Below are 21568 nucleotides of genomic sequence, written 5' to 3'. Positions count from 1 at the left end.
GGGGAAAACTTAAAATTTTACTCAAAAAATTTCATTTTCCCTCCATTTCCCATTCACCCTCATTTTAAGACTATTTCATCTTAAAAAATAAAACCTCAACATTTTCTTTCATTTTTCATTCACACCCATTCATGAAATCTAACAATTCCTAACGGTGACCAACTGCCCATTAGTTTACTTTTCCTAAAAGAAACAAAACAAGGATTATAGTCACGTGACAACTATGTCACGAGTTCAAGCTGTGAAAATGGTCATTTGCATAAGTGCAAGTTATAATTGGATTCATTATGGTCCAGTTTTTCTTCACAGTGTCAAAATTTTTATTAAGAGGTGTTAAAATATATAAAAGTAAACATACCAGAAAATTAAGGGGAGTATACATATAAATTTTTTTTTTACCTACCTATATAATATATTGACACCCCTTCCTATAAGGTGGCTCCACCACTGTTTCTTCATATCATGTGCATAGTAAGAGCTTAGTGCATCAGTCTGTCCTTTTATGTTCTCTAATTTTTTTAAAATTTATGATCAGTTGATCTATTAATCAATTGAAAGAGAATCTGTATTTTATAAATCTCACATGTTACATGAAAATATAATTTATTTTCTAGAATGAGAGTGACATGCCAAAGAATGGGATATTATCAAATATCTTACTGAGTTTGAAGGTGGGAATACAAAGAAATGGGGAAATTATTCCATTATTTCAGCTTCAACTTGAAATTATTTGCAAAATGATATAAATTATTTGATATATTATTTCAGCTTAGCTTGACATAAAAAATTTTGAAGTTGAGAAACTGATTTGAGGAGTGTTTTAAATGAATCAATGATTTAATGAAAATCATGTTCAAAAGCAATTGAACTTTGAAATATTTTTTAATTGAACTGTTGTCTTTGTCTATTAGGATTATATTGTAGCTAGCTTATGTATTTGTTAATTGCTTACGGGATGTTTATGAATTTTTAATTACAATATGTAACCTTTGTTATGTACATCGCGTCTCTTTATGCTATGTACAGTTAACTGGTACTTAACGCCCGTCAGCTCGCTCCGTTAACTCTTAGCCCGTGTCACTAACCGTTCCATAAAAACTACACACACCTGGAATTGTTTAAGCAAAAAGTACACATTTTGGTAAAAATTCGGATGTTTATATGACATCTTTGAGTAATTAATAGCTTGGAGGATGAGTATTTGGGATGCACCTCCAAAGGAAGAAAGAATAATAAAGAATCTCATGTCCGTTGATGGAGCTAGACTTGCAATCCTGCGCTCGACTGCTCAATACATTCAACACCCGCCAATCTCTTCCAAAGGGGAAGCAACTCCATCTTGTTTTCCTCAAAAGGGGCATCCTCAACTCTGCTCTCACAATAGCCAATCGTCTTCTTCAGATGTACGCTAAGTGTGGACAAATGACCGATGCAAAATTACTGTTCGACGAAATGTCTCAGAGAAATTGCTTCACTTGGAATACCATGATTGAAGGGTACATGAAATGGGGAAATACAAACAACTCTCTGGACTTGTTTCGTTTGATGCCTTCCAAGAATGAATTTTCTTGGAATGTAGTCATTCTTGGCCTTGTCAAAGCTGAGGAGTTGGGTGTTGCTAGAAGACTTTTCCATGAAATGCCACGTAAGAACGAAATCGTTTGGAATTCACTCATTCATGGGTATGCGAAAACGGGGTTCCCTGGTGTGGCTTTATGCTTATTTAAGGAGTTTATAGAAGGGGATTTTCATGAAATGTGTGGTGCATCACGTATAGATTCCTTTGTTTTGGCAACTGCATTAGGGGCTTGTGCTGAAACGAGAGCTGTCGATTTGGGGAAGCAAATTCATGCTCGTACTATAGTCGATGAAGTTGAAGTTGATTCTGTGTTGGCAAGTTCTTTAGTTAACATGTATGGAAAGGGTGGTGATTTGGATAGCGCGAGTTACATTTTGAACAGAATGCAGAACCCTGATAACTTTTCCTTGTCAGCATTGATATCAGCATATTCAAACTGTGGTAGAATGGATGATGCTAGAAAGATCTTCAATCTTATAACTGATCCTTGTATTGTATTATGGAATTCCATGATAGCAGGGTACGTGGCAAGCGATAAAGTGTCAGAGGCATTATTGCTTTTTGAGGAGATGCACAGAGAGGGAGTTATAGCGGATTCCTCTACATTAGCTAGTGTATTGAATGCATGTGCTAGTGCACATTCCCTTAAAAATTGTTTGCAAATGCATGCTTATGGTTGTAAGCTTGGACTGCTAGATGACCTTATCGTTGCTAGTGCTCTAGTTGACACATATGCTAAATGTGGACGTCCTGATGAAGCTGCCGGTGTTTTTAATGAACTCAAAATACATGACACAGTCTTGCTAAATTCTATGATTACCATTTATTTTAGTTGCAACAGAACTGAAGACGCGAGACAATTATTTGAGTCAATGCCCTATAAGAGCTTAATATCTTGGAATTCCATGTTAATTGGTCTTAGTCAAAATGGTTGTCCAGTTGAAGCACTGGATCTTTTCTGCAGGATGAATAGGATGGATTTTAGGATGGACAAATTTAGTTTTTCAAGTGTGATCAGTGCCTGTGCAAGCATTGCATCAGTTGAACTTGGTGAACAGATTTTTGCAAGAGCTGTTATCATCGGTATTGATTGGGATCAAATAATTTCTACCTCCTTAATTGATCTTTACTGCAAGTGTGGTTTTGTTACTGATGCCAGGAGGCTTTTTAACCAAATGATGAAATCCGACGAGGTTTCATGGAATTCTATGTTGATGGGTTATGCTACAAATGGTTATGGAAATGAAGCATTAAATCTATTCCACGAAATGAGAAGTGCGGGTGTTTTGCCAACAAATATCACATTTATTGGAGTCTTGTCTGCCTGTGATCATTGTGGTCTACTGGAAGAGGGAAAAAGGTGGTTTTATTCAATGAATTATGATTACCACATTGATCCAGGGATTGAACATTACGCCTGTATGGTAGATCTTTATGCACGAGTAGGTTGTCCTGAAGAAGCAGTAAACCTAATTGAAAAGATGCCATTTGAGGCAGATTCAAGCATGTGGTTATCCATTTTGAGAGGATGTGTAGCTCATGGTAATAAGATACTAGGAGAGCTTGTGGCCAAACGCATTATAGAGCTTGATCCTGAGAATTCAGGTGCTTTCGTGCAATTATCAAACATATTTGCTACATCTGAGGACTGGGAAAGATCTGCTTTTGTCCGGAGGCTGATGACAGAAAAGAAAATCTACAAGATTTCTGGTCGAAGTTGGAGTGATATGTAAGAAGCGCATAGGTTCAGGTCTCTGGATAGTTATTATAGTAGTGGGAGAAGTGCTGTGAGGTTAGTTTTTTATTTTTTAGCCACCCACTTTAATATCAGTTAAAACTATTAATTGGTTTCTTTCTGGCTTGTGCATCTTCTTGTAGCAATGTTTTTCTTCTAATCTTATTGCATTATTTTCTAAGCACATCCCATTAGAACTTAGAAGGGCTTTTCCGAGATTTTGCTGTTTGAATCTGAGATGCCTTGATTTAGCCCAGAAAAGACTTGCCGCTGTCAGCTTCCAGCTTTTTCGTTCAAGTTCGTAGAATATATTTGCTCATATGAATTGATATCTTTCTATAAGAATTGATCATATTACTATTTCAGGTTCTTGACATCTTGGAATTGTCTAGATGCATAGATGAGGAGTTCTTAGCTATTCCCATCACTAAGGAGATAAAAATGAGTTTCAGAAATTTGCTGGGGGACTCTATACGACTACAGTTGAGGTATCCTAGACTGTTTCAGTCATACACGTGGTTTGGCAGTTCTTAATGGTGTTTTCTCTGAACATTCTTTGTGTTTCTATCTGTCATCCATTATTGGCTTTGTTCGCCACGCTTTTATTCTAATACTGCCCGTGGCATCCAAAGTGCTACTTCACATTTTTTAGGCCAGAATTTTGCAAAAAGTTTAAAAAATAAATTTTAAAAATGAGAAGGGAGAAAAGTTTATGGTCTCGCAGTACTCATGGGCCTATACGACCAGAACGTTAGGAATACAGAGCTATTTATAGACTGTCTTTATACTTTCAACTTTGGTGTTCAAGCTAATATTCGCTTCTTTTCTGGTGTGGTGACAGATTGGCGTTGTGATCATGGGGATGATAAAAGCCTGGTCTTACCACGTATGGTAGCAGCAACTCAAGTAATTGTTGCTCCTATTCCCTTCAAAGGATGCTGACACTAAAGGGATCTTTGATGCTTGTGTTGCCATGGTTAAAAACTTGAATGTATCAGGTGTTCGTGCTGAGGCAGACTTAAGAGACAACTCTTAACTGGATGGAAATATTCACTGGTAGAATGAAGGGGGATTCCTCTTAAGATGATTGAACTTGGACAAAACAGCCTTGCAAACTACCAGGTAGGAGTTGTAGTTTCTGCCCTTTCTTTCTACTTGCCAGTTGTTTAAGAAAGTCAAATAAGACAGGAGAATAGAAATAATTCGTTTTTTGTTGTTAAATTTGTTATTTTTGGATACCGAACCTGATGCTATATATTTACTTATGCTTTGTAATAACTTTCCCAGGTAAGAGCTGCTCGACACTACAATGCAGCCAAAACAGATATTTGTGTGGCTAATCTAGTCGAACAAGTAAAAGATATCCTCGCCTCTGTCCAATAAAATCTATTTGCTGTTGGAAAACAAAAGCGAGATGCTTGTCTTCAGGTTGTAAGAACCTGGGATGAATTTGTGGAAGCACTGAACCAAAAAAGATATTGGTCTTGGCTCCTTGGTGGTTATGAGGTATGCATATTGGCTTGGATTATGTGATTCTGAGGATGCCAATTAATGTAATCCTGAATCATTAGAAAATATTTAGGGTGCCGAATCAAATCTAGAGTTTCCTTGAGATTCTTAGTCCCTGTTCAAACTTCAAAAGATACTACTAGTTTCCTAGCACTTTCATAATGTAGCATACAGAATAAATTGAAAATTATGAATGCAAATCTCACATATCTTTTCTTTGGATGAAATACAAATATTTCTGTAGCGATGAACTTGCAGTTTTTTGATCATATGATGCTTATCATACACACACTGGCAAAGATGCGCACGCGCACACACACACACACACATAATACAGTAAGACGGACATAGACGATTTCTGAGTTAATATATGATGCAGTATGCCACAACTGCTACAATGACAATTCATTACTGCTTGCTTTCATTTATAGCTTGATATATAAATCCACCACCTGTAAAGACCGAATCCATAAACTATTGCGTAAACCACCGATCTGACTGGGTAGAATTTATACCTGCAGATAGTCAACATTCAACAGTTAAGAAAATGTGTTACCTAGAATGAATTTCGATCGAATTGCAAAAAAGTGTGATCTCATAACTTAGAGGTCATGCTGCAGGGTAATTTGTATTTCTATTTACTCTTTTTCGGGGAGGATAGTTTTGTAGTTGTCAAATAACTGAATTTGGGCCTAATTTAACCCTCAAAGCTAGCTTATGAAGTGAAAATTGTCCGAGAATATACAAGGAGATAACCCATTCTCTCAACCAAAGATATTTAACACCTCCCTCACGCACAAGGCCCGAGTAAACCAAGAACATTGATTAGGTTTGGCTCTTATGTCATGTCAAGCAGATAAAAATGAGTTTAACGGGGAATATATCATGTTCGGGGCTAGATATTTGGAGCGCGAACAATATAACATAAATATCCAACATTGGATAAACCAAGAATAGGGATAAGTCTGATTTTGATATCATGATAAGAAAATGGATCAAGTTTAACTTAACCTTAGGGGTGGCAAATGGGTGGTCGGGTCAAGTATGGGCGGGTCAAAACGGGTAATACAAAAATTATCCAGTCCGACTCATATTTAATACGGATAGAAAATAGATTAACCGGCAGATAATATGGATATCCATATTATCCATGACTTTTTGAATATAATTATTTTTGGGAGAAATTCCCGATCTCCCAAACTTGAGGAATCCCCAATTTGAGTCTTTATAAATGTAAAAGTTAAACTCATTGGTTATTCATTGGATAACCATTTTTAAGTGGATAATATGGATCTTATCCATTTTTAACCCATTTTAAAAAGTTCATTATCATAACCCATTTTTTAATGGATAATATAGATGGATAACTATCTTTTAATCCATTTTGCCACACCTACTCAATCTCGAGAACTAACTTTTGGGGTTGAGTTAGGTTAATGTTCATTTTCTTACCGTATTTAATCAATAACACGTGTTATTACGTAATAGAGAAAAATATTGAGGAAAACACTACCAGACCACATCCATACTTCACTTCTAAGGATCTATCTCAAATGCATGGCATCAATTCTTTTCCCAGATTTGGTCCATGGTAAAAGTGATTGATCTTAAATTAATTATCTCATGATCTCTTTAATTTTTTTTCATCTCTCATAGTATCTTAGTTAACAGATCAAATTTGATCATGCCCTCAAACAATGACTCCGACAAGTTTAAAATTTTTATACTTTCATAAGTACCTCTAGAAGGCAAAAATAATACTTATCTTTTTTCAGAGAATACAAAACAGAAAGGGAGAACATATCACCTAGTAGAAGTGAAGGGTCCGGGAGATTTGTTGGTGAAGTCATTCACAGTGACAGGGGTGCACCAATGTGAGACACTACGATCGAAGAATTCCCAATCAGGTAAAATAACACCACATATAGCTAGCATTCCAAACAAGTAAGTTGCCACCATTTTGTAGAAAGACTGAGTGTATAGACCAATCAACACTATTATTGCTGCCAAGCAGCTTACCGATGTCCGAAAAATGGTCTCGTTATTCATCATGCTAAATACTTCAAGCTCCGCCCCTTCTTTCAAAAAAACAGCGCTAATGAGCAAGAAAACAGTTATGCTAAGGCGTGACGACTTTTCGTGCAACTGCTATGACCTTGCTTCTTGCCTTATCTTGCTTAGTAAAGCAACCTTTGGGACCTGTGTTTCTACTAAGTACTACTTTTAGCTCTGTCTTGAGTATTTCTCACTGCAGTTATTGCGTATGGCAAAGATTAAGAGGAGGAAGAAGATGATGATTTTTTTACAGAGGAGATAAGATATTGCTGTGGAACATACCGACTGATAGAATGGTGTTTATTGCTGGATATAGCTAAACGAGGGAGTTAGTTGAGACTGCATTTAAAGCAGATTAAGACTGCATTTCTGAGTTGATACATATGTACACTTCTTATCTTGCCAAATAAACTGGCAATTAATCTGAATTATCTTTTTCTTTTTTCTTATCTATAACAAAACAATTTGATCCTATTTTAGACAATTTCCCCAATACTTTACAATTTACATGGTATAGTTTGCAAGTTAAATATACAAAAATATATATATTTTTTCGACTATTATTTTGAGTGCGGCTATACAATATAATTTTCCCGAATTTAACTCACTTTGACAAATCTTCTTTTGTCACGGAATGTAGGGGCCAGATTCCTAAGGGACCAAGAAAATTCAATAATCATATCTAGAACTTTTCTTATCTTTCGCCTGAATTAAGCGAAAGACACTAAGACATATAATTAAAGAGTCCAAATTAAGTAGTTTGCAGATCTCATCTCTTCGTTGTAGAACATTATCTTCATTAGCATTACAACTATCACTTTTATGATATAAATTAATTAAGTTAGTTGCTAAATCGTCCACTTTTTTTTTTTTTTGTTTTTTTTGAGTAAGTTGTCCACTCTTTATGGCATCATTTCATGCTCTTCCTGATAATCAACTATGTAAGACTAATTGAATTGACTAACTACATTAGTAACTTAGTAATATAAGAGCTACCAATGAAATTCTCCAATTTGAGATCGTCTGTAACCTTTACTTGCAGTATAGATAGTAAGGAAAAATCCTCACATCTAAACACAAAATGGAACGAAATGAGATGTAGTATACCTGTAACGAGTAGATTTTGACTTTGTCAATTTAGAGTATTATGTTGTTCGCAGATCATTATTTACTAAAGTGATAATTAAGAATAGAAGAAAACACAGTCAGAAATAGGTAATTGATTCAAATGAACCGGAGTCCCAAAAGCCAAATGTTGCGGCTTTTAAGTACAATGGCTTATAGTGTTTTTTTTTTTCTTCTTTTCAAAAGTACTTTTTTTTCTCCTAACTTGAGGTGTTTGGCCAAGCTTTTTTGGGAAGAAAAAAGCGCTTTTGGGAAGAAGCAGAAGCAGTTTCTGAGAAACAGAAAAAAATAGCTTCTTCCTAAAAGCAAAAGCAGAAGCAGTTTTGACTTTTCTTCTTACCAAGTATACTCTTAACAAAATATAGTATATACCTAAATAACCGTTAAACCTAATACTTAGGATATTAATGTATACATATTTTTTATTATTTTTAGGATAGCTTTCTAATATATAGTGACTTTAGGGGTGAATGCTTTTATATTTGTTGAATGATTTTTAATATATTTAACTTATATTAAAAGAATTAAGTACTTTTAAATTTTATTTTCATATTTTACTTAAATAAAATGAAAAAATTTAATTAATGCCTGTAATAACAAAATTTTGATATTATTTATTTACTTATAATATTAACTATTAAGTAAATATATTCATGTATTTATTCGTAATTTGATACTTAAAGCACTTTCAGAAAAGCTTGGCAAAACACAAATTATTGCTCAAAAGTACTTTTCAGAGTGATTAGCCAAACACAAACTGCTTCTGTCCAAAAGTACTTTTTTCAAAAGCACTTTTGAAAAAAGCACTTCTCAAAATAAGCTGATTTCTCCAGCTTGGCCAAATAGGCTATTAGTTTTAGCTTGGGCCGTCAAATTTAGCCCAAGTCCAAATCACCCGTCTAACCCGCTCAAGGTTGGGTTGGTTATTGACCCGCCCGTTTATTGTACTCAGCTCATCTTGACTTAACTCATCTCAACTCATTTAAAGTTTTTTTACCTAGCTATACTATATTAGAAACTTATTTACCTATATTCTCTATGTATTGTAGTTTTTAATAAGTATCTAGGTTTTTCCTACAAGTTTGGTAGATTGCTCCCAACCCATTATTAGTACCTACAATTAAGGGATTCAATTACATCATTTTCTTTTTTTTTCCTCTCCTCTTCTCTCTCCTTCTTTTTTTTTTTTTTTTTTACATCAGAATCGCTTAATCTACGCCCAGAATCTCCATCTTCTCTCTTTCCACCATTGTCGACAGCTTTATATTATTAAAAAACTATCAATTGCATCGTTCTTTTGTTGGGAGACTGGACAACACTAAAAATAAAAAAAAATATTCAGGAATTATATGATAACTGTATCATAATTGTATTTGAATTGTATCGGATACATCAATGCCTAAAATATAATTGCATCATATTTGTATTACAATTGTGTCTAACTTGTATATGGTATATTAATACCCAAAATAATACCTGATATAATAAATATATAATTATCATATATTTGTGATACAAACTGTGAAATTCTTCACGAACTCACAACTGCTTGTAACAATATACAATGAATATACAATTATCATATATTTGTAATACACTTTCTTTAACAATTATGATGCATATATAATTATACTACAATCGCGATACATTTCTGAAAAATTGTGATACAATTATGATCTTCATCTTTTTTAAGTTTCAATCACAACTCTACACTAAAAATATAATATAATCGTATTATAATTGTATTAGTATTATATCAAGTATTGTTTTGGGTATTGATGTATCATATACAAGTCACATACAATAAAGATTTTAGAAAGAAAGAAAACAAGATTCAAAACATACTCACAACTTGATTCTAGAGCAATATTCTGTATTTCGTATGTATTGTATCAATAAGAAAGAGAGATTTTGGATGATTAGTAAGAAAGAGAAAAATTAGGTTTGAAAAGCTTTGGAAAAGGAAAAGAATCAATAATTTTTGGGGGATAAGTATAAAAAAATTAAAAGAGATTTTGAGTGATTATTAAGAGAGAGAGAGAGAGAGAGAGAGAGAGAGAGAGAGAGAGAGAGAGAGAGAGAGAATATTTTTGAAATCCTTTGGAAAAGGAACAGAATATTAAATGTAGGTGTTATTGGAGATGTGAGGGTGAGTGTCATGTAACTGATAGGCTAAATTTAAGGGATCTTGAATTTTCTTTCTTTTTTATGATTTTGTATATAACTTGTAAATATAGATATACAAAGTGATTAATAAGGAACCTAAATAAAGGTGGTAAATATGTTTCTATTATTGTATAGCTAGGTAAAAATTCCTTTAAAGTTGGATTAATTTTTAGCCCAAATTAATTCATGAGTAACTTTGCCAAAATATCTTAGATTTTTTTTTATTTGATATGTTATACATGACCATAACAAGAGACAAAAAGTCTTATTTAGTAATTATATAATTCATAAGAAAATAACACATATTAATTAAAGCTCGGTAAGAATTGGGCGGGTTGAGTTTTGACCCAAATTTTAGCCCATTTTGACCCAATCCATCTCAACTCAAGTAACTTTTGGACGTGTCATTTATTGGGGGAAGTGCATAGTTAGCCACTAATTAGAGATGTCTTTACTCTTTAGCCACTATTTAAAATGTATTTACTCTTTAACCACTGTTTAAAATATATTTACTCTTTTAGCCAGTGCTTAATAAATTTTTACCCGTCCGGACGAAAATACCCCTATGCTAGACATGGGTGCCGTGTAAATATTAAGTACATGGTGTCCTTAACTTCATGAATGTTGTGTAAATATTAAGGACAATGTGTCATGTATTTGCACCTTCCGTTGTTAAACTTTAAGACATTATGTCCTTAACTTCATATGTGCAGTATAAATGTTAAGGACATGGAGTCCTTAACTTCATGTGTGCAGTGTAAATGTTAAGGACATGTTGTCCTTAACTTTATGAGTGTTGTGTAAATATTAAGGACATGTTGTTTTTAACTTCATGAATGTTGTGTAAATATTAAGGACAAAGTGTCTTGTATACAGAGGCGGACCTACGTGAAAATGAGAGGGGTCATCGAAACCCGCTAGTCTCGGCAAAAATCGTGTATATATATTTGTATATACATCAAGGACCCCTCAAAATATTTTGATGTGCCCCCTCAAGTAGAAAAGCTGAACAACTCTGTTGGTTTAATAAATTGTATTATGTCCTCCCTCACTAGAAGATCTGGGTTCGAGGTCCAATACCAATTCTCTTTTTTCATTTTATTTGTTTTTCTCTTTGAATTCAACATAGTATAGTATCATGTATTTAGTGGTCAACTTATTTTATTTTTCTTTATCTTTTCTAAGTTAAATGAACAATAATTTAGTACTAGTACCTAAAAGGGGATAAAATATACCATTAGCAAAAAGTCAATCACCTTCTTTATCCTTATATCTAAGTTTATAAGCATTATCACTTTCTTGACATGTATAAAATTAAGTAATTCACCAAAAATTTCCCTAAAATAGTAATTAAAAACACCAAAACCCCCTCTGCTTTCAAGGATCACTTCGGCAAAGTAGCAAACATCTATCGATTCAACAACAATGACTAAGACTCTGCTTGGATTGCTTAATAGACCTTTAATCTTGATCTTATTTGACTAAATTTTTTTTTATATTTTTGAACATCTTTTCGGTCACTAACTCATATTCATTAAGTTTTCAAGGAGTTAGTGCGCCAAATTTTGTCGTTATTAGCTGACATATCTATGTCAAAGATAGCGGTGCCCCCGTTGCGCTCAAATCCTAGGTCCGCCTCTGCCTGTATATGCACCTTCCGTTGTTAAACTTTAGAACATTATATCCTTAACTTCATATGTGTAGTGTAAATGTTAAGGACATAGCGTCTTTAACTTCATGTGTGCAGTGTAAATGTTAAGGACATAATGTCCTTAACTTCATGTGTGCAATGTAAATATTAAGAACATAGTGTCCTTAACTTTATGAGTGTTGTGTAAATATTAAAGACATGGTGTCCTTAACTTTATGAATGTTGTGTAAAAATTAAGGACAAAGTGTCCTGCATTTGCACCTTCCGTTGTTAAACTTTAGGATATCATGTCCTTAACTTCATATGTGCAGTGTAAATGTTAAGGACATGACATCCTTAACTTCATGTGTGCAGTGTAAATGTTAAGGATACCATGCCCTTAATATTTACACATCACTCATGAAGAAAGGGTAAAAATATCTTTTCGTATTAATTTTCATAGAGTAGTGACTATTTTTGCTCAGCATTAAAAATATTGAATAAAAACTAAATACCATGTTAAAAAGCGGCTATCCCGTGTCATTTCTACTCATTTATTGACTCAGCCCATTTTGATCCGCTCAAAATCGATCAAACCCGCCTATTTGACACTCCCCTAGTTTTAGCTTTTGACTTTGGAAAATCACTAACATTGATTTGGTACTTAAAAAATATAAATGAGAGACCAACGAAACCAAATCATCTCTGTAGGTCGAGTCTTCTTTTTAGTTGCTCTCTACATCATTACTTTTTTCATAAATATCTAATTTATCTTGCTATTTATTATTTTTGATCTTTGTATATTGATTTATCTCTTGATTTATATACTCATCATCATCTCGCTACTCCTACCGAGTACCCACACTCCACCATGCATAAAGTATAAAATTTACAATTACTCTCTTTCATTTATGTTATCATTGAATATTCAAAATCAGTCACATCTCTTTTATGATGTTCCATGCATTTAAATTTTACAAATAACTTAATTAGAATCTATTTTTACCTAGAGTGGTAATTAGTAATAAGTATGCCTTTTGCACTCTATATCGTACTTTTTTTTAGATATACCAGCATGAACTTATTAGACTTGCACCCAAAGGCATCCAATGAACTTCCATGTATCTCTAGGTTCTTGCTTTTAGAGCTACCTTTATTAAAATTAAACTCTGATGTCAATTTCAGAAATTTTTTAATGTCCAATATAGTAACAAAGCTTAATTATTAAAAATAAAGTTATATAGGTAATCGCACTAAAAGATACGAGAGGTACTTTGTAAAAGGTAGAAAGTTGGAAGCCGTATTAATTTACGTTAAATGACCAAATATATTCCTGTACTTTCGAAAATAGTCTAAAAATACCCCTCGTTATACTATTAGGATATATATACCCTTCCGTCATACTTTGGAAAAAATATACCCTTATGTTGGATGGAGCGCCACGTGTCAGCACCAGATAAAAATGACCCATTTTTTTTTACCCGATCCGTTTTAAAAAACTCACCACCCGACCCGTTTTAAAATTCAGTTTTTTTAAAGCATATATTTTGTAAAAATTAAATTTTTTTTTTTGTAAAAACTGAAAACAAAAGGAATTAGCAAAATATATTTTTTTAAAGTCTTTTCAGTTTTTTTAAAGTATTTTTTTTGTAAAAACAGAAAAAAATATTTTTTTAAAAATACTTTAAAAACTGAAAAATATATATTCTGTAAAAAGTGAAAAAAAAAAATTTGCAAAATATATATTTTTAAGTCTTTTCAGTTTTTTTTAAGTATTTATTTTTGTAAAAACTGAAAAAAAATATTTTTTTTAAAAACTGAAAAAAAAGAATCTCCTAAAGCAGTGGACTACAAATGCATTAGTTTTTAAAAAATAAAAATATTTTGTAATTTTTTTTTCCAGTTTTTACAAAAAAAATGCTTTAAAAAACTGAAAAATATATATATTTTGCAAATTTCTTTTTTTTTTTCCAGTTTTTACAGAATATATATTTTTCAGTTTTTAAAGCATTTTTTTAAAAAATATATTTTTTCCGTTTTCACAAAAATAATACTTTAAAAAAAACTGAAAAGACTTAAAAATATATATTTTACAATTTTTTTTCCAGTTTTTACAAAATATATGCTTTAAAAAAACTGAATTTTAAAACGGGTCGGGTGGTGAGTTTTTTAAAACGGATCGGGTAAAAAAAAAAAGAAATGAGTCGTTTTCATCTGGTACTGACACGTGGCACTCCATCCAAAATAAGGGTATATTTGTTCCAAAGTATGACGGGAAGGGTATATATAGCCCAATAGTATAACAAGGGGTATTTTTAGAGTATTTTTGAAAGTACAGGGGTATATTTGGCCTTACCGATTAATTTATCCCTTGATTCTGTCATTTTCCGTATTGTAACCATATAGTAAAAGATAATTAGTTTTAAAACTTCAGCTAAAAAATAAAACTGTTCCAAGATATGATAAATAATGCAAAAGTCTTCAAAAGTAACAAATTTCTATTGAACTTTCATGTTTGTACCATTCCCTAGGTAATTTGATTGCCTTTTTTTTGGGGGGGTAAGGTGGGGGGGGGGGGAGGGGAGGCGTCAGCATTCCACACTTTTTGCCACCAATCACTCAGGCCTTCCCCCTTATTTTAAATATATTAATATCATTTTCCATTCGTAATATTTATCTTTTAAGGAATCTTGCACGTCTTTCATAGTCTTAATAATAAGAATATATGTCTAAATTGTTATTTTTATCTTTTAAACGTTTTACTTAATTAATATTTACCTATTAGAGCAGTAAGGACGGATTGGAAAGAAAAAAAAAAAAAGTAATACTTCAAACTGAATGTTTTTGTTTTTATAAAACATCAACTATATATTTGAACAACTATTTGAAACTAATATTTTGCTAGTTCATGTACTTGAGACAGCAGAACTCCAACAGTAATTTGCAACTAGGGCAATAGAAAAGCAATAGAGCCCACTGCCCAATAATTAACTTTGAGAGGATCCCAGATCAGAACCTATATAAAAGACCCTTTAGATAAAAGCATGTAATAATTTAAACAAAGTACTTAAAAACAATAAAATATCATAATCACCTAGAGAATTTTTGTCTACTTCCTAACATGCCAACCTGTACACATAAATCGTACCACTCACTGCATTCATATAAATTGTCAAACCTTTTGGTTACCTTTAATCATAGCCCCCCTTAACCCTACTTTCTCAAATCTTTCTCCAAGAAAGAAAGAAAGAGAGATAAAAAAGGCTATGTGATATTGATTTCTTCATCATTAGTAAGAGAAAAGAAATTGAATTAAATTGAATTGAATTCAAGTTGTGAGAATGGGCAGCAGCTTTTGCTTTGTTGTTGTAGCAACAATATTTATTATGGCAAGATTAATATCAGCAACCCCAGTAGAGTTTCTTGCAAATCCACCAGTGGAAGTGGCATCTCCATTTTCAGAGATATCTCCAGATATTGCACCTCTTTTGCCTTCTCCTGGTGGGGTTGTACCTCCTGCTTCTTCTGTTTCTTCTGTGCCAACTATTCCTTCAAATCCTAGCAAAAATCCAGATGATGAAATGTTCCCTATTGGCCCTGATAATGCTGCTCTTGCACCTTCTGCTTTTTCTCCTGTTTCTTCTTCTGTTTGTCTTTCTCTAACAGTTTATCTGCACATTGCAGTGTTTGTAGTAGTTGGCTTATTTGTTAACACTATAAGAGTTTGAATTTTGTATAAGTTGCTTCAATATGATAGAATAAGTTCATTTATATGTTCTTGATTCCTAATCCTATTGTATTTAGTTTTGATTACTGTTGGAATGCATAGTGATAGTAATTCTTACTGTAAGACTACTTCTTTTTTGTGTTTTATTCAATTATAAAGGCTGAGTTAAGATAGTGTAAAAGAAATTAAAAAGGTGCATCTTTTTGTTAAGTAAATATTATAAGCTGGCGATGAGTGAGCTGAGGAGTGAAGATGGAGGAGGCAGTGCACATGGAGGGGCCAAATACTTTTGGTGTTCCAACTCTTTTAGCATGTGATGCCAATCAGTTATATTTTGGACTTTTGTATCAATGGGTGCACACTATGCCCAAAATTATATAGCTGTGTTTTTTGGTTCCCACTCAATGTTTTTTATGTGGTTCGATTAATCCACTTCGAGGTAAAACACTCCCTAGTAAACAAATTTCCATACATAGGTTCGAACTCAAGATCCAGAATTATATAATTAAACTATTGTAACATGACCTCCCTGCTCCTCCCTCCCCTGCGACACCCCAAAAACATTAGACTATACTGTTTTTTTCCCTTCCTCTTTGTCCTTTACATTCTTTTTCCCCTAGGTTGTATTTGGTGTAAAAAAGCTATTTTCAAAAAACTAGTGTAATCCGAAATAGGTTATATACATTCTCATTACGAGTAGGAGACATTCGGGCCTATCTAAATAGATACTATATGTTTACATATGGATCCCTACATCATTACATTCCATTTAGGATTAGGAATACGCGTAATCGGACATGCTTTTTACATATCTCTATTGGGACCCTATTCACCTCTTTGAGTGAATCGAGAAATGGGTTTGATTGTCTATCTTTTTGATATATATCAGGCATTGCATTCTCCGGATAATTCAAATCGAAGCAATTGGATGTCCAACTCGGGCTATATGACATGACCGATCAATAGGTCCACCTTTGTCAATCGTTTTTTTTCCCACTAAGAAAACACTCACAAAATTTTAAAAGCTAGAACAATCCAAATGTTGTGATATTTTCAAAATAAATTAGTCCAAGTGTCATGCCTTAAACCAAGTGTCACTATGCATGAAAAGAAACTTGGAGTGGCAATTTGCAAAGGGAATTAAGGACAAGTGTATTGTGATGATCCAATATGTCATCTTTAATTTTAAACATTCACTTCTATGTTCTGAGACCTCAAATAGCACCTTTCAGCATTCCTCGACTTGCGTGCACAGTGCGTAAATTTTTTCGAAATATTTTTATGTGAAAAATAGATTAAAATGTGAAATGGAGCTTCAAAACTCATTTGAGTTGACTTTGGTCAACGTTTTGAGCAAATGGACCCGGATCAGTATTTTGACGATTCCGGTAGGTCCGTATCATAATTTGAGACTTGGGCGTATGCCCGAAATTTAATTTGAAGGTCCCTAACTTGAATTATTGCCATTTATTGAAAATTAGAAGTTTGAAAGCTTAAAGATTTCAAAATTTGACCACAGATTGACCTTTATCGATATCAGACTCAAATTGAGATTCCGAGAGTTGGAATAGCTCTGTTACGTCATTTATGACTTGTGCGCCTTGAAATCATTCCGGATTCATTTAATACCTTTTGGTACGGGTTTTGTAAAGTGAAAAATTTGAAATTCATAAGTTCGAATTGAGGTGTGAATTGTAATTTCAATATTATTTGACGTGATTTGAGACCCCGAGTAAGTTTGTATTATGTTACGGGATTTGTTAAAATATTCGTACGAGGTCCCGAGAGGTTCGGGTAAGTTTCAGACGAGTTTTAAATTATTTTATAAAATCGGGTGTTTGCCATTTTTATTCATTTTTGAGTTTTAAGTCTCAGATTTGGGCGATTCCAAAAGGGTTTCCACGACTTCGACTTGGGTAAGTGTTCTATATCCGAAAGTGATTATATTTCATAAATCCATATTTATATTCATCGTTTATTTCAGATTTAGATGGAAGAAATTGAAATTTTTGTAAAACTTTTCAAAAACGAAAATTAGGATTTGAAAGACAATCCGATGTCGGAATTCGATAATTTTAGTATGGTTGAACTCGTATCAGAACGGGTGTCCGGATTTCGTGATTTTTAGCCGGATTCTGAAAAGTGGTCCCCACATTAACTTTTGGTTGACTTTTCCGAAAATGACTTAAATTAAGTCTCTTTCGAATTATGAATAATTTTTAAAGCTCCAATTGAATTGTTGGCCAATAATTTGATAGGTTTGATTGGTTTGGAGACTAATTTGAAAGGAAAAGTTGTGGTAGAGTGATCACTTGAAATTGCGAAACAAGGTAAGTGTCGTGGTTAACCTTGACTTGAGGGAATAGAATCCTTGAATTATTTATTACGTGAATTTTATGTGTAACGATGTATAGGCGAGGTGACGAGTGCCTATTCGTTGTCAAATGAATTGTTTGCATATTTATCTGAAAATCATAAATTATTTTAAATCATGTATTAATTATGATATTAATTATTTCTTTCATATTCCTTGCCCAATATTATGTCTTGAATTCATGCTATAATTACTACATACTTATTTGACTTATGTGTCTTAATTGCTACTTGACATTTAGCATATTAAATATTAAATTTCCTATTTTCTCCCTGATTTCCACAATTAATTGCTACTTGTCATTACTTGTTTCCTAAATAATTCATAATTGTTGTATACCTTATTGCCTAATAATTTCTTATTAAATGTAGTATTTATTTGAGTAGTTTTACATTTAAGTATTGTTAAATTATATTGTTAGATTGGGTTGCACGCCGCAACGGATTTTATTTTAAGTTTATATTGTTGGAGCGGGTTGCACGCTGCAACGGAATTTAATTGAAAGATTATATTGTTGGATCGGGTTGCACGCCGCAACAGATTTTATTCTAAGTTTATAGTGTTGGAGCAGGTTGCAAGTCGCAACGGAAATTGATTGAAGGATTATATTGTGGGAACATGTTGCACGCCGCAACAGAATGATAGAAGAAATAATTGATTATTATTATTATTATTATTATTATTATTATTATTATTATTATTATTATTATTATTATTATTATTATTATTATTATTATTATTATTATTATTATTATTATTATTATTATTATTATTATTATTATTATTATTATTATTATTATTATTATTATTATTATTATTATTATTATTATTATTATTATTATTATTATTATTATTATTATTATTATTATTATTATTATTATTATTATTATTATTATTATTATTATTATTATTATTATTATTATTATTATTATTATTATTATTATTATTATTATTATTATTATTATTATTATTATTATTATTGTTGTTGTTGTTGTTGTTGTTGTTGTTGTTGTTGTTGTTGTTGTTGTTGTTGTTGTTGTTGTTGTTGTTGTTGTTGTTGTTGTTGTTGTTGTTGTACGCCGCAATGGAAAGAAGTTGAGGGATTAAGACTGTTGAATTGACTTCAGTTATTGATATTATTTACCGGTCTTACTACTATTCTTGTTATTATTATTATTTTTATTGCGTACGGGTTAATGTAAGGAACCTGCCTTAGCCTCGTCACTACTTCGTCGAAGTTAGGCTCGGCACTTACAGAGTATATGGGATCGGTTGAACTCATACTACACTCTGCACTTCTTGTGCAGATTTCGGAGTTGGTTCCAGCGGTGTACGATAGATTTGCTCGGATTCAGCTATTAGAAGAGACTTGAGGTATAGCTGCACGACGTTCGCAGCTTTGAAGTCCCCTTCTACTTTATCTTAGTTGTGTGCTTTCTTTCAGACAATTTTATTTTATTCAGACCCTTGTTTGTATTATTCTAGAAGCTCGTGCATTTGTGACTCTAATTCTGAGATGGTATTTAGACATCGTTATTATTTTGGTTTGTTCATTTAAATTCAGATATTATTCCAGTTGTTGGTTTCTTTACTATTTAATTAAGATGAATTGTTAAAAATGGTTAAAATTATTCTAACGTTGGCTTGCCTAGCAAGTGAAAATGATAGGCGACATCACGGTCCCGAAGGTGGAAATTTCGGGTTGTGTCAAGTGTGGACACTTGTCTATATTTAAAACTATTTATAAGTGTCACGACCCGAAATTTTCACCTTCGGGACCGTGATGGCGCCTAACATTTCACTTGCTAGGCAAGCCAACGTTAGAATATAATTAGCCATTTTAACATAATTTTAAATTAATTAATAACAAAGAAAATAAATGCGGAAATAAAGTCTGAAATAAAGTGAATAATCCATAATAGACACGATATATAAATACCATCCCAGAAACTGGAGTCACAAGTGCACGAGCTTCTAGAATAATACAAATAAGGGTCTAAATAAAATAAAGTTGTCTGAAAGAAAACACACAGCTAAAATAAAGTAGACTGGGACTTCAGAATGCTTACGATGTGCAGTTATACCTCAAGTCTCCTCTGGGTAGCTGAAATCCGAGCAAGTCTATAGTACGCCGTTGGGACCAACTCCGAAATCTGCACAAGAAGTGCAGAGTATAGTATCAGTACAATCGACTCCATATACTGGTAAGTGTAGAGCCTAACCTTGACGAAGTAGTGACGAGGCTAAGGCAGGTCACTTACATTAACCTGTACGCAGTAATAATAATAACAACAATAATAGAAATAAATCAGGTAACTCATTTTAACAGTTGAAGTCAACTCGACAGCCATAACCAATTATTGTTTCAATCAAATTCCGTTGCGGCGTGCAACCCGCCCCAACAATATAATTCCTCAATAAATTTCTGTTGCGGCACCCGCTCCAACAATGTAAACTTTAAATAAATCTATTGCGGCGTGCAACCCGATCCCCCAATATAAACTTTAAATAACTCTGTTGCGGCGTGCAACCCGATCCCCCAATATATTTATTTTCATTTACGTTGCGGCGTGCAACCCGATCCCCCCCATATATTTTAACAACTTTCTTAAATATAATAAATATACTCCAATAAATACCATGTTCAATGAGAAACTATTAAACATCAAGGCATACAATAATTATAATTTATTTATGAAACAAACAATGACAAGTAGCAATGAATTATCGAAATCACGAAGAAAATAGGCAGTTTAATTTTTAATATGCTAAATGTCAAGTAACAATTAAGACACATAAATCAAATAAGTATGTAACAATTATTGCAGGAATTCAAGAATTAGTATTTGACAAGGAATATGAGAGAAACAATTATTATAACAATTAATTCGTGTCTTAAAATAATTTAAGATATTTAAATAATTAAGCAAGCAATTAAATTGACAAAGTATAGGCATTCGTCACCTTGCCTATACATCGTTACACATAAAATTCACATAGAAAATAATTCAAGGGTTCTATTCCCTCAAGTCAAGGTTAACCACGATACTTACCTCGCTTCGCAACTAAATTCAAGTTTTCAATACACCCTTGACTCGCGAATTAGTATCCGAAATTCTCAAATCTAGTCATAAACAATTCAATATATTCAATACAAATCGTAGGAATTAATTCTATATGAATTTACTAATATTTCCGGATTAAAATCCGAAATTTATTTTAAAAATTAACAGTGAGACCCACGTATCGAATCCTGAAAAACTCACTAAATACGAACACCCGTTCCGATACGAGTTCAACCATACAAAAATTATCGAATTCCGACATCGGATTGGCTTTTAAATATTCATTTTATATTTTTGGAAGATTTTATAAATATCTGATTTTTATTCCATAAATTCACGGATTTATGATGTAAATGAGTATGGAATCATGAAATATAATCAATATAGGATAAGGAACACTTACCCCAATGTTTTCCCGTGAAAATCGCCCGAAAATCATCTTACCCGAGCTCAAAATCGAAAATGGTAGAAAATGGGACGAAATCCCATTTCCAGAACTTAAGTTCTATTGTTTAGATTTTTACTCATCGTGATCGTGAGAATTCGTTCGCGATTGCGTAGAACTATTTCTGCCCAGGTCCATTTTACTCTTCGTGATCGCGA

General features: G+C 32.8%; 1 protein-coding gene and 1 long non-coding RNA gene across 3 annotated transcripts; one reads left to right on the top strand and one right to left on the bottom strand.

Moving 5' to 3' along the window:
* Positions 1-1114: 1114 nt before the first annotated feature.
* LOC107787296 (putative pentatricopeptide repeat-containing protein At1g77010, mitochondrial) lies at positions 1115-7323 on the top strand. 2 transcript variants are annotated; one of them, XM_016608844.2, is made up of 5 exons: positions 1115-3371; positions 3681-3802; positions 4156-4436; positions 4602-4820; positions 6599-7323. In XM_016608844.2, exon 1 carries the CDS (start codon positions 1255-1257, stop codon positions 3310-3312), a length of 2058 nt encoding a protein of 685 aa, XP_016464330.2. In that variant the 5' UTR covers positions 1115-1254; the 3' UTR covers positions 3313-3371; positions 3681-3802; positions 4156-4436; positions 4602-4820; positions 6599-7323. The 2 variants fall into 2 exon arrangements, with proteins under 2 accessions (XP_016464330.2, XP_075082451.1); XM_075226350.1 differs by lacking the exons at positions 4602-4820; positions 6599-7323 and having other exon boundaries at positions 4156-4220; positions 4313-4439.
* Positions 5004-6768, bottom strand: LOC107787298 (uncharacterized). Its single transcript, XR_001648363.2, has 2 exons — positions 6631-6768; positions 5004-5338 (listed from the first exon to the last, which is right to left on the bottom strand). It is a non-coding gene; the product is annotated as an uncharacterized LOC107787298 (long non-coding RNA).
* Positions 7324-21568: the final 14245 nt, after the last annotated feature.

This window comes from Nicotiana tabacum, chromosome 12 (genome assembly GCF_000715075.1).
Source record: "Nicotiana tabacum cultivar K326 chromosome 12, ASM71507v2, whole genome shotgun sequence".
Lineage (NCBI taxonomy): Eukaryota > Viridiplantae > Streptophyta > Magnoliopsida > Solanales > Solanaceae > Nicotiana > Nicotiana tabacum.
Note: the sequence above shows the minus strand (reverse complement) of the source record. Positions and strands in the feature narration are given on the sequence as shown.